Here is a 13,580-nt window from a genome sequence, read left to right on the forward strand (position 1 = left end):
TTGTCTTAATGCTGTGTGACATGGCCCATTGTTTTGTCCATCTGTGGTTAAGAGTCAGTGGACAGAGGGTGTATGAGGGGATTGAGGAGAGAAAAGAATGTAGGTGAGGGAGAAGAAAATAAAGAAGAGCAGGGGTGAAAAGAGGAGGAGGGCGAAGGCAGGAATAAAAAGAAAAGAAACGAGAATGGGACAAGAGCTGAGAGGTGAAAATATATTGAACGAGATAGGTCAGAAAGAAACTCAGAGTAAGAAGAGGAAAATATGCAATAACCCTTTGATTTCAATATGGTCCTCGGACTTTACAATCACCACTTCCTTCTCAGGACCTTCCAGAGGCTTTCAGCTCCATATGGAGTAGAGCCTTAAGCCCTTTGTGATACCACAGACGTGAAAGACGTCCTCCTGGCCCTGTGACGCCAGTCCCCTCTTCAAAGGGTTAAGTCATATTTAGTATGCGTCCTCAGAGCCCCACAGCTTTGTATTGTAAATAAGACTAATGTGGCATTGGTCAGGTATGCTAATTCAGATAATCAGTGCAATTTCTGCAAATTATAACTGTCAGTGCGGTGGGCACAGAACCTTGGCGGAAAACATGAGGGAACAATTTGGCCCGGGTAATACCCCTCCACCAAAGAGCTGCTCAACTCAAAGAAAAACAATCGGCCTGAGCCCATACCGCCCCGACACACCATTTCAAAAATAGTTTATGGTGAACGAGGCTCATTTTTTTCTGAGGCACAAGTCAGCCTGCTGCCCTTTTTTCTATGTGCACACACAGACCACAAAGTAATTATAATTCGCTTGGATGGAATTATTCAAAAAATGACCACATCTTTTACTCCCTCAGCCATAGAGAATATGGTTTTGGGAAATTTGGGGTAAATTGCTACTTGCCGAAAATATAATAATATACATATATGAATGTGTCTTATTTTGATTTGACAAATGATTTAAAAGGCAACATACTGTCTCCAACCAATTGTACAGGAATTAAAAAAAGAATAAAAAAAAAAAACAAACTACATACTTCTCAAAAATCCTCTTGGGTAAAATCACATCACTCTCATCAGAATAGTTCTCCCCAGGAACGGCATTTTCCTCGTGTTGGGCACATAAAATAACATTCCAAGTTTTTATTATGCGAGGAATGGATCCCTCCTGACTGAAATCTGTGGACTTTGCCTTTTATGTAAGGAACTTCCTGTTTAACACTAAATGAGACAAAAGGTCAGAAATAATTTAGAAATTGGTAGGTAATCGGCTGTATGTAAGCAAATCAATGTGCTACATAATTAGCTGCCTGAACCTATTAAAGCTAATTCTGACCATGCTGGATGAATTCATCAGAGAGATGGCAGAAGAACAGAACAGTAACTAAAAAAAGCCTCAGCCGTCCTCTGATGAGCCGGTCGGCTGGTCTCACCTACTGCCATTTGACTTGAAAAACAGAAAATGGTCACCACTGTGCTAACTTTAGTGGTTAGCTATATCTGGGTGTGTGTTGCATCCTTTCTCTCACTCCTCCAGCCATCCGTGAAGGTTTATATAATGGCCACAAATTACTGAGACAAGCCCTAGAAAAAGACTTCTGTCTGAGGAGAGACCTTTCTGAAAAAAAAAAAAAAAACACAGAAGAGAACCACTGGAATGGTGAAACCACTGCCACCACCCAGAGGGGAAAAAAAGTATAGGATGACGGAGAGAAAGTGAGGATGGAGTGAAAACCTAATGCCTCAAAAGATGCCCTGGTATCATCACATCAAGACGTTTTTATTGGGAAACAGCAAGGGCCCTTTTTTTTTTTTTTTACATTGAAAAGTGAATGACTGTTTATTGTGTGTTTATGGTGTTTTGACTGAGTTCAGGCTTTGGGTACATTTGGAAACAGGGAACGTTAGTGGACTCGGGCGAGCGTGTCATCTCGGAAGCAAGATGGCACACTTGTTCTCTGCCCGTGTTGCATCACTTCCTGCTGGATGCACACTTACACACTCACAGCCATACACGGCACATACAGGGATAATAAATGTCCATTAGGCTCGGTTTTTAGCCTACAGCTTCAGTGTAAATGGTTGGAACGGCTTCACTAATTTGACTAGGATGAAACATGTCCCAGAACCTTATCACTCAGACAAAACAAAAGGTTCTGGATAGTGCACGTGCACACACTCACACTCACATAATGCACACACGTACACAATCACCATAAAAGTGTTGTTGGGCTCTCTAAGTCAGAAGAGGCCTTTTGTTTAAAAGGAGGACTCAGACAAAGAGGGTCCTCTCCCTCCCTCTTTAATGCATGTGGTGGTGGTGGTGGTGAGGGTGGGGGTGTATGGAGGGATGGAGATGTGTGGCTGGTGGGGTGGTGGAGGGATGGATGACAGGCCAGGCTCTCAGAAATAATTACCTCCATAAGATCCCATCTCCCTTTTGCTTTTTGTGAGGGACAGAGGGGAAAATGACAGAAAGTAAAGTATGCAGAAAAGGCCCTGACGTTTCTGCTTGGTCTGGCTTATGAGGAGCTTTACACATGATGAAGCACGGGGCTAATGGGCACGGATACACACACACACACACACACACACACAGAAGAAAACTCCCTTGTACACACATGCACACCTCATTTCAGTTTTCTTTATGGCTAAACAAATGGTCAAATTGTTGAGACAGAGGCGGCAACAGAGAAACAGTCAGAGGGAGAAAGATGTGTGTAACAGCTGAACTTCAGAGACTGTTAATGTCTCCAAAAATCCAGCTAAACAAATTGTTCAAATTATAAAATCGATGATGGAACACCCATGACTCGCAATCTGTCATATTTTTCTTTTTCGGCTTGAATTTTACTAAACAGCTCCATTCAGGGTGTAACTTCATTATGGAGCGGAGAAAAGCACGGGAGGGAAAAAAAAAAAAATCTAATTTCTATAACAACTTTTGGACGACCCTCAAAGCAAAATGGCCTCCAAGTCCTCCACGCTGAGAGGCAATTCATTTATGCTCACTCCTCTGATGCAAACTGGCATTTTTTGTAAACTCAATTTCCTTTAACACTTTTAATTGTACACAGAGAGGGACTATTTATCTCAGCAGAGTGGGCACACTGGGCTTTTTTGTCTCTGAAGGACAGCGAGGAAAGATCATAGTAAGAAGTTTCTGCTGTGCAGTTGGTGAAAGTTAACGCCTGCGCATGTACAACTCCATAAGCACACAGTTCACTCACCTCACAGTGGTGTTTACCGAGTGTAAAGGATCAGACAACTGGGCCCAGGTTTGGGGAATTACAGAGTCAAGCTTATAACACAGAGTGAGAGGTTCTCAAATAAACATACACCAGCAAACACATGCACTGACATGCACACAATACAAGCCAGTAGAAGTTTTGTTTGTACACTCCTGTCTTTGTTCAAAACACCTGTACTCTACCCGGGCATCTCTTGCAGTACTGTATCCTTAATTAGGCCATAAAATCAGCATCAAAATTGTTTAATGAAAGCCATTCACATGTACATAAAGTCCAGAGCATTAGAACTCTTATTCCCAAATGGGCCTATAATTATCTGGCTCAGTGCCAGGTCCCAGGCTTTAAGAGAAAGATACCGGTCAGCACTTAAATTAATCTTTTTCATACCAGTCTCTAATGAGCAGAAAGTGCTCGAGTCAGGAGTTGTAGTCCCAGAAAACTAACAGCACGCATACATGTGCGCATAAACACAAATAGCGGGTTCTTAAACTAAATACTGGCTGGAAATGTTGCCTACTATAGAGCCTTTTCCATTGGCGAAAACATTCCCATCATCTATCACTACAGTAGCCTAAAGCAGCTATAACCTGCTGTAGCTTTCCTTCCTCATAATGTAATGTAGCATCCAATGCATGTGCTGTGTAATCTGAAACGCAAAAAAAATATATATATATACAAAAGAACAAAGAAATGACTTAAAACTCAATAAAGAGCCATAAGGAAAAACTGCAATCTCTATACATTACATTAACTTCCAGTGCTTCATCTCTAGGTGACACACTTTTACACCAGCCAAATGGGCACAGTCTACAAGGAAGTCCCTTTGAAACACTTACCATGTACCTTGTGAAAGAAAACTGTTGTTCACTAAAACTTAGAGCGGGCAAAAGGAGGGCATCCAAAAAAAAAAAAAAAAAAAAAAAAAAAAAAAAGGTTTAGCATTTTGGATTCTGCCAGTGTCCGCTTAAGTGTTGCACTAGCTTCCTCATGGAAATTCACCATGTGGCATCAAAGCCAAGGTATAAAACAAGGACCCAAGCAACAAATATGGCGTGTTTTAAGAGTGGAACATTTAAAAAAAAAAAAAAGGTGCAGTGGGCGAATATTGCTTTTGACAGTTTTAAAACCTGGTTGTGCTCACTGGTTTGATATGTAAAAAAGGAGAGGGGGGGAAGAGAAAAAGAGCCTGTGTTGTTGATGAAAAAACAGACAGGAGCAGAAGAGAGTGGGAGATGGACTAAGCTGGACAAAAAAGGAGAGAGAGAGAGGGAGATAGAAAAAGAGAGCAGGAGAAGGAGAGAGAAAGGGTGGGTGGGTGGGTGGATGGGGTTTTTTTGTTAAATGTACGGTAATGATTTATCTAAGCATGCTTTTCTGCTGCACCCAAATCTCACCGAAACTTTGATCCATGTGTAATTAAAGCCAAATGTACACCGGCAAGGGTCTACATTTCAGGACTGGGAGATCTTCTGTTCGCGTATATGTGTGTGTGTGTATGTGTCGGGATTCACATCTGTTTCTAAGCGCTAGGCCCCCATCTGTTTTGGGAGTACATGTACAGTATAAACAGGACACTTTGGGGAGCGCAGATTCATAGAAATAGACACACATAGCCACTGACACACACACACACGCGTGCGTGCACGGATAGATGTATGGACTAATGCTATGCTGGAATGCTATTCAAAATGTGTCAACCCCCCCGCCCCCGCCCGCCGCCCCACCAACGGGCTCCTTCAGGTCAAGCAAAGCAAAAACAAGTTAAGCGCTCATTTTCTCCCGGCAGCATTAACATAGGGATGACTAAATAATGGACCCTGACTCTCCGTCTTCTGGTTTAAATTACTGCACAGCCCCCTCCCCTTACACCCTGCAACCCCTCACCAACCATCCAACCCCCACTCAAAGAAAAACGATTAATCTTTTTTTTTTTTTTTTTTTTTGTCTCTCTCAATGTTTTACAGTTCTGTTACACTTATTAGCTGCTGGCAGGACGGAGACTCTTAAATGAAAGCCAAATTGCTTTGGTCATGAGAAAGGAAATGAAAGCTCACTCCAGGGAGAAACTGTGTAGCCATAGCATACGTGTGTGTGTGTGTGTGTGTGAGTAACGTATGTGTGTACAGGCATTTTCACTATGAGATCCTCCCAAGGTGAAATTTCATAAGCTGACTGCTTGCCTGCCTGGGATGTCCCTGTGCACGGACAGTGTGTGTGTGTGTGTGTGTGTGTGTGTGTGTGTGTAGAGATATAAGTGCAGCAGCCTAATAGGAACAGTATGCTCATTTTGGAGAGATTAGGAGGAATGGACGGGTCTGTATTGAGAGACATGATCTGGATATGAAGGCCAAAGGAAAGAGGGAGGGGGGTAGGGAGTGGGGGCAGAGAGAGACAGAAAAAAGAGGGAGCGGGGCAAGAAAGAGAAAAATCGAGATGGCAGCAGTAAAGAAAGGTAGATCAGACTTCAGACGATCAGAAATGGGAAGAAACGAAAACTAAAGCAAACAGGTGATGCATGAGTGTGTAAAAGTGAACACAACCCGAAAATAATACAGACAAAAAACAAACAACAACAACATGAGCAAATAGTCAGAGCAAGCTGAACACAGACCTTGACTAGTGAGACACTCCTTGACGTGAAACACCCCGTGGAGGCTCAGTCCATCCTCCTCTCCTCCCAGGCCTTGCTGGTGCAGCTGGAGTTTCCTCAGTCCTTCGTTCTGCTGGTGGCGAGCTGAGCGAGCGTGCTGCACCAGGTTGAGGCGGGCCTTAGTGGAGTAGTCGCATAGTGTGCAGTAGTAGACACACGACTCCGGGCTGTATGCACTGTCCTGCTTCTGTAAGTGCTGTGAACACAGGGGAGCAGAGCGCAGATGTCAGATGGGTTCATGTTTTAGGGAATTGCTGTGACAGCTGCTTTAATCTCTCTTAAGCATTTCTATTATTGTGCTGTTTTCAGTAAGTGTTGTATCACAGTGTTATCTGGGGGAAGTTTGGTGCAACAACTGAGGATTGTCTGCAAAATCACGCCAATCATTTGCACTGTATGGCTACATACAGTCTGCCCCCAGCTTGATTAGAATAACCCACCATCCACGGCTCCCCTAGCTTTAAATAAGCAATAAATAACATTTCAGTCACTTGGGCCATTGTTTTCTGTGTATGTGTTTGGTAAAGAGCACTTCTACACAAACTGAAAACACAGACAAACACCTTAACCCTCTACAGCACTGAAACGGCAGTAATAATAAAAGGATGTTCATGACATGAAAGAAAGAAACATAATTAAACTCTTAAGTATGCAGTTCCAGATGCAGTTTTAAGTCTATGTTTAGTTTGGGCACTAACACACCTTTTGAAATTAACTGGATGAGTTTTAGATGGCATAAAGACTTTTTAAAAATCACAGAAAGTCCGAAAAGGGTTGAATTCTGGACGATGTTTTGGCTTCAACGTGCATGTTGTCAGCTCTCCTCATTGTTGGCAGCTGCAGGAGCTTCTCATTCAACGTCAGTTGCAGGCCCTTAATTTCCAGTTGCCTCTTTAATGGCATTGCAGCCATGCAAAGCTACCCCCTACCTCTTGCCCACCCCTCGTGAGCACGCACACAAACATGTACGCACGAGCATGCACAGCCCCCATCCCACCTTGCCCTACTCCCATACACCCAGTCAAGCCAAGCATATCAAGTGTGCCTCTGTTGTTGCTGCTGGGCTAATGAACAATGCACAAAAACAAAAGACCAGGCCAAGCTTTTATTATCTGATCCTCTGTGGAGGGAGGGGAGGGACGGGAGGGGAAAGAGAGCAAGGCAAAGAGAAAGAGACACAGGGGTGGCTCACAAAGGTTAGTTTATGCTTTGTTAAGATTTATTCATATAGCCATGTGAGAAACAGGTGCAGGGTTCCATGCATGAATTAATACACATAATGGTGTGTGTGCATGCTAACCCCACATTGTCTCTCTCATTGCTCCTGCAGGAAGATGTTTCATTCCTGAAGTGCATGAGGAGGTAGCAAGGTAATATTTTCTCCTGAGCATTGTTGGATCATGAGCATCTGGAGCAAGAAGCAAGAGATTGGGGAAAGAAAATATATGTGTGGTAAGAGTGTGTGGGAGGGGAGCGGGGGCACAGTTAGCTGCAGGTGTGTGAGTTCTAACCCCCCTCTTCCTCCTTTGACAAACAGGGATTAGCAACATAGCTACAGCCGCTAACACATCTTTTCTCTCTGTCTCTCCCTCTTTCTTTCTTTTGTAGGAAATCTTCCAAGGTTTTTCTCACGAGACGGTGGGACGTCCCCTCACAGTCAGAGGCCCTTTCAGAAGTCTTAAGTTTTAATTAAGTTGGAGTTGTCAGAAGAAAGCTCCCCAAGTCCAGAGCTCAGGGCCATTAATTACAGCTATCTTTGTTTCTCTGTGAAAGGAGGCCTCCCTTGCTCCTTCTCTCTCCCTCTTTCTTTGCTTCTTTTCTTACTTCCCCACCCTCCCTTGCAGGAGAACTGGGCTGCTGGAGCCTTAGCATGGAAACCACACACGTCTGCTCACAGAAGTGGACGCAAATATGCATAACCAAGCAGGTTGGAGTTCATGTCTATTAATTAAAAAAAGAAACTTTTCCAATGTTCTGGGTTTTCTAATTGTTACCAGGAAAAGAACTGCTCCAAATGATCTTGAACCGGGCCTTGCTAATGGCCATGCACGGCCATGTCACATGCTACACACCCGTCACAAAGGCTTCTGTACTACATACATCCCCACTGTCATTCAGTGGGCCATCAATCATTACTGCTACAGTACAAAAACAAGAATGCTTTTCACTGCTGCGTGGTATTTGTTCTTTCCCAGTCCAATCGTGTCTGGACTCCACTCCAATATACTTTTATTTTATAACCATTCTGATATAAATGGCTGATACTTAGACTTGAATGGAAATTGAAAGCAGTTCTTAAAAGTGAAAGAAAAAAAAAAAAACTAGTAATCAAACGAGGCCTTTCTTTTCTCCAGTGACAACCTTCAGGATTGCATTAACAACTGCCACGGAAGAAAAGCTCATTGGAAATGTGGCGATGCATGTGTTGTGTAAGTGAACGTGCTCAGTTTCTCAGCGGAGCAGAGAGGTACAAGAGTTTTAACTGGAGGAAAGGGGCTTTGCTGGAATCATGCTTGGATACTAATGGTATAGCCATTAAGCTATTTGTACTGGTTTGAAATTTAAATTTTCATGGAAATTCAAAGCACTAACTATTCTATTTGTTTTTAGGATATGAGGCTTCAGCTGAGAGTTGCTGGATGATATACTTTGGGTTGAACCAGCTGCCAGATAGGTTTAGGCCTAATATTAATTCTCTCCCCATCAGCACATTCCAGAGGGTTTGTTTAAGACCTAAACTAGAGGGCTGTCTGTCGCTCTCTGGCACTCTGCAGGCCTGAAATGCAGGCGGTCTGGGGATCACAGGCCAGAACATCCATGATTTATGAACTTTTAAAGGAGCACTTTGACTCCTGCCAGGCGTGGGCTGTGTAATGCATATTCAAACACACAAACATACTGTTCCTGCTCCTGGGTTTGCGCCTCTGTTGCTCTGCTTGAAATGTGTATGTAATTTATGCTGCAGCTGATCTGTGTGTGTGTGTGTGTGTGTGTGTGTGTGCGCGCTGTACGTGCATTTGGGTCATATGAGCATCTGTGTGTTGTGTGTGCAGATTGGCAAAAAGGCCCATCCTTGTCAATATGGCACCTCTCCAGAGTGCCTGGTGGTTAATTGTTGGGGATTAGCGTTTGGCAAACAACCAAATAAGCTAACACTCCCTGTGGGCCAATCAAAATCAGCTAAACAGCACTCCCTTGGTGGACCTAAACATGACATCTCTGGATGGTGGAGGAGGTGCATACACACCCCCTAACATGCAGAATGCAAATTACAACACTTGGGACTTTCTGTTTACCTGTCAAAAACACAACACTGTGAGCCCTGTCGATGACACACACACACACACACACACGCACACACGCACACTGGGACTTGTATTGAGAAGAGGGGAGGAAAGTCAATTTGGCAGGTAAGAGAAGCTCCCTTGTGTGTTGGTTCGCTGCTAATGTGTGTGTGTGTGTGTAGGTGTGTGTGTGCGCATATGTGTGTGGGTGAGGATGACAGAGAACTGCATTCATTATGCAGAATAAAATGACAAAACACCTTTCTCTCACACACACACACACGAACAAACACCAGCGCATACACCTCCACTCCACTCGCTCCCTGGGTTTTGTGGGGAGAAGAGCAGCACTGTTGTCTCATATTCATTTGTTCTATCTGTGGTGACAAAGCTGCCTCATTAACTGAATTCTTAATAAGGCAAGGCAAAAGGCATCTTCTCACAACTTCTTTCATCTCTCGGTGCTTGTACGTGTACCGCGAAAGTGTGTGTGAGCGGGTGGGTGTAATTTCAAGGCTTCGTGTTCTTTTTTTCTTACTGTATGTATGTGTGTGTGTGTGTGTGTGTCTGGTAATTTTGACTGCACATGTTTTGTTTTTTTTTATTTTTACCTCACAAGTGTGTTTTTGTGCTTGTCTGTTAGTTCATTTGTGCATTCTTCTTTGTCTTTCCCTGTGATTGTGCGTGTACACTAGTAATGTGACAAAAATATTTTGAAAGCACGGTAAAAGATTGGGGTTGTGTTGCCTCCATAAACCAAATGACAAATTAGGGTATTCAATATAAACATTACTGTTTCCTGTCAGTAAATGTAGAACCAAGCAGCTAATGAACACATACTGAAAATGAGAGCCCTCTGCCACAGCAGCTATGTATTAATAACTACTGTGTGTGTGTCAGAGCGTGTGTGTACATGTTTTATGGGGAAGAATCCATATGTCTCTGTTAGCCTTTACTGAGTGTGTGTATATGCATGTAAAGGTGCATCCACACTTTATAAAAATAAAAACCTCTTTATGTCCTTTCATCTGTGTTTTTAGGAGAAGCTCGACGTTGGGTACACCTTCTTTTTTGGAATGTCACCATCTTCCGGTGCTATCCCCTGGGCCCCCCGGGGGACACAGCAGACAAAAAAAAGCCCCACTTACTTGGCCCAGCAAACAACAAAAGCATGTTTTGTTCCTTGAAAGTATTTTAAACACATACCAGTGCAGCCTGGAAGGCTGCCAAGTGTAGAATTCCATCAGTGCTACCACCTCCCTAACACATGTTACTGCTAACCGCTGCTCAGCCCTCAAAACATAGATGTAACGCAAGATCACTGCCATTGGATTCGCTTGCAGACTGCGCTGCTGAAGAGAGATGCTGAGGGCCCGCGGTATATGCTACCTCGCTTCCACAGATGAAGAGAGCAGAAAGTACAGTGCAGAGAGAGACAGATTCAGTGCTGCACATGCACAAAACAAATATGCAAATAGAAGACGTATACAAAAAGTGCTGAGTGCACATATGCACAAATAGACACAAGCAAGGCAAAAGAAGAAATAGAGAAAATCCCCACAGCTGACCCAACCTACTTTTCCTTCCTGATGGTTGTCTTTCCTGCCTTTACTATCAAGGGTCTCACTTTCAAAAAGGAAAAAAGAACATTTCCTAGAGCTAAATTGCCTCCACTGCTTCTCTCAGCTCTGCCTGCTGGCAGTCACATGTGATCACAGCTCTGGGGCCTGTCCATGAGGTGGGCGAGCTTAGCTTAGGTCACCCAGTAATAATAAGCGTCTTTTGCATAATGGCCGCCAAGCAAAATAAATGAATTATCACAATGAGGCTTTCATTCTAGTTTGGTGCCGCTCTTCTTCGCTTCCGCACTGCCCGATGTTTTTCACTCTCCTTCCACATCTTGCTCTTTCTCTCCTTTTCACTCCATTTCTACTTTATACCTTGTTGCTATTTGAGTAAAATAAGAAATAGTAATAGGACTTGGTCCAGTTAATAGTCTTAGCAAAACATAACGTTTTTCTGGCTCCCATGTAAACACACACACTTGTAGCAGTGACGTAAGTGTGTCTGACATTCGGGGCAGGGGTCAATCTGAAGTTCACAGCTTTCTGACCTATACCCCCTCGCTTGGAAAAATCCTTTCTGTCTCTCTATTACTTACTTACTTTCTCTAGTAAGTAAGTACATCCACATAAACTCATACGCACTTTATGCATACCAGAGCAACGAAACAAGGAAATTCATCTCTGCTGATTTACAACATTTCTTCTGGTCTTGGGTCTTGGAAATACATTTTTTGTGTCTCTAAGCACAATTGCCATATATTTCATTTTGTACTGACCCAACAGTTGGGAATAACTGATTTTAGGAGACAGACACACGCACCAGTGTTATTTACTCATCGGGGCATGTGTCTATGTGTGTTATGTGTTCTGAAAGCTGGCTCACCTCCACCCCCCCCCCATGAAAATGGATCACTATTTACATTAGCATTAGATTTAAACAGCATGGCTCAGCCATTTACTCCCTATTAGCCATCCTGACCTTAGCCCATTAAGGTCTAAAAGCCCCCACTCGTCTCCATCGCCGCCAGGTGAGACTGACCAGACCTCCCCATTTACCTAAACCATCCTGCCCCTGAGATTATCTTTTCCATCGACTCACAATGAGACAGAGATCATAAAATGCTGAGATCAAGATCATCGAAATGTTAACATGCTTGTGGGATTATCTTTTTCCAGGGAGGGATGCTGCTGAAATGCTAGCATGCTTTTGTACAGGGTTCATAATTTTCCATTTTTCCTATCAAGCAAAGACACTTTTGGGAAATCAAGGACAGGCCTAATTGACAGGATCTAAGAAAGAGCAAAAATAAAAGGGTTTAAACTCTTGCTGGTACCATCAAAGAGGTTTGTAATGCACTGATGTCATATTTAACTAAAACTAAAAGGGAAGGGAAAGGAAAATAATTTTGGTGCCGAGAGGATGAGCAAGTTTTGCCAAGTTTGTTTTTCTTTATTCTGTTCATGATGAAGACTGGCTGCAAAATGTCTCTTAGAGAAAGTTAGACAAGTGCAGAACAGCAGAATCATACAGTGACAGAAAGTAACCCGCAGATTGAGAGGCTAAGAGACTGAGATCCTACAGCAGAGAGAACAAAAGAAAAAAGAGACGGAAAGAGAGAGAATGATAGGGAAGAATCTAGACGAGCGTAGTCGGGTTCAAATCATTAATTACACATTCCTGAGCCTGTGAAGGGGAGTATTGTTTTCCAGTTAACCCATACCCTGTCGCATGGTTTCACTTAGCACAAAACAAAAGGTACAAGGAACAAAACACATGCCTAATACCAGGCCCTGCTAATGACAGAGAAATGGGAGAAATTATCCCTGGGGTGGATCCTCGTGAGAAAATGGCTGGTGATTACTGGACAAAGGGAGTTCGTTTTGAAACTGCCCCAAAATGGCAGGCTATCTGCTTCTTTCTTCTAAGAACTGGAATTGAAATGTGTGCATGGTGATGCTATGTTTAGACAGATATGTCATACGAACTATTAGATGATACTATATATGACGTTGCAGAATCCACTTCCTAACACGTAGTCATGTAATGTTATATTACAGTAACGTAATGTAGTATTTCAACACACTGAACAAAAGGCCAGGCTGAGACCTTATTCTTAGTAAACAATGTGATACAGTGACATGTTGTGCGCGAGCTGTTTGAAAGTGTGTGCGAGTGTGTGAGCACACTGGAGTGGTACCTCGGCCAGGGAGAGCACAATGAAAGCGCCTCTTCAGCTGTGCCGTTTTGCATATTGCCACAGGAAATCAAATGCCTTGCAGTTGACCTACAAGATGGCACACTTGATCCCTCCCTATTTTCTTTACAGGGCGAATCTGTGCCTCTCCCTTTCTGTGTGCTTTTACCCCTCTATATCAAAACTCAAACACTGAAACTGTGACTGTGCCGTGGAGCTCGTAGATACCACTCTCAGACACGTCACTTACACAGTCAACACACATTGCACATAATGATGAGCTCTGTGCTGTTCTGGCAACACAGAAGACTACCATTTTCTGCATGAACCAAAGCGGTGGGTAAGCTGATAGTGGTAGCAGCACTAGGCAGAGTTGCCTGGCTGGTAGTGTTTGCCCAGGCCGCGGCTGTCTAAAGGAAAGATATTGTTTTCCCCTGAAAAAGCCTCAGCCTCAGTCCGCATACCAGTGTCCACTCAACATACCAATGGGCTCTTTGAAGATTACTCAAATGTTTGCCTTTGTTCCCCCACCACTCCCCCATCCGCCCCTAGCCCTGGTTCTAACCAACACTCCTGCCAGACTGAGGAAAAGGGGAGAAAGCACGGAGTTAAAAAAAAAAAAAAAAAAAAATCAGACCCATCTTC

The 13,580-nt window shown here is 43.4% G+C and overlaps 1 protein-coding gene across 1 annotated transcript in view; it reads right to left on the reverse strand.

Moving 5' to 3' along the window:
- zfhx4 (zinc finger homeobox 4) overlaps positions 1-13,580 on the reverse strand; it is a 77,972-nt gene that overhangs the window by 31,915 nt on the left and 32,477 nt on the right. The window contains exon 6 of the mRNA XM_026361770.1: positions 5,853-6,087. Within this exon, the coding sequence (XP_026217555.1) occupies positions 5,853-6,087 (235 nt within the window). The remainder of the gene's footprint in view (positions 1-5,852; positions 6,088-13,580) is intronic.

This window comes from Anabas testudineus, chromosome 2 (assembly GCF_900324465.2).
Source record: "Anabas testudineus chromosome 2, fAnaTes1.2, whole genome shotgun sequence".
NCBI classification, from domain to species: domain Eukaryota; kingdom Metazoa; phylum Chordata; class Actinopteri; order Anabantiformes; family Anabantidae; genus Anabas; species Anabas testudineus.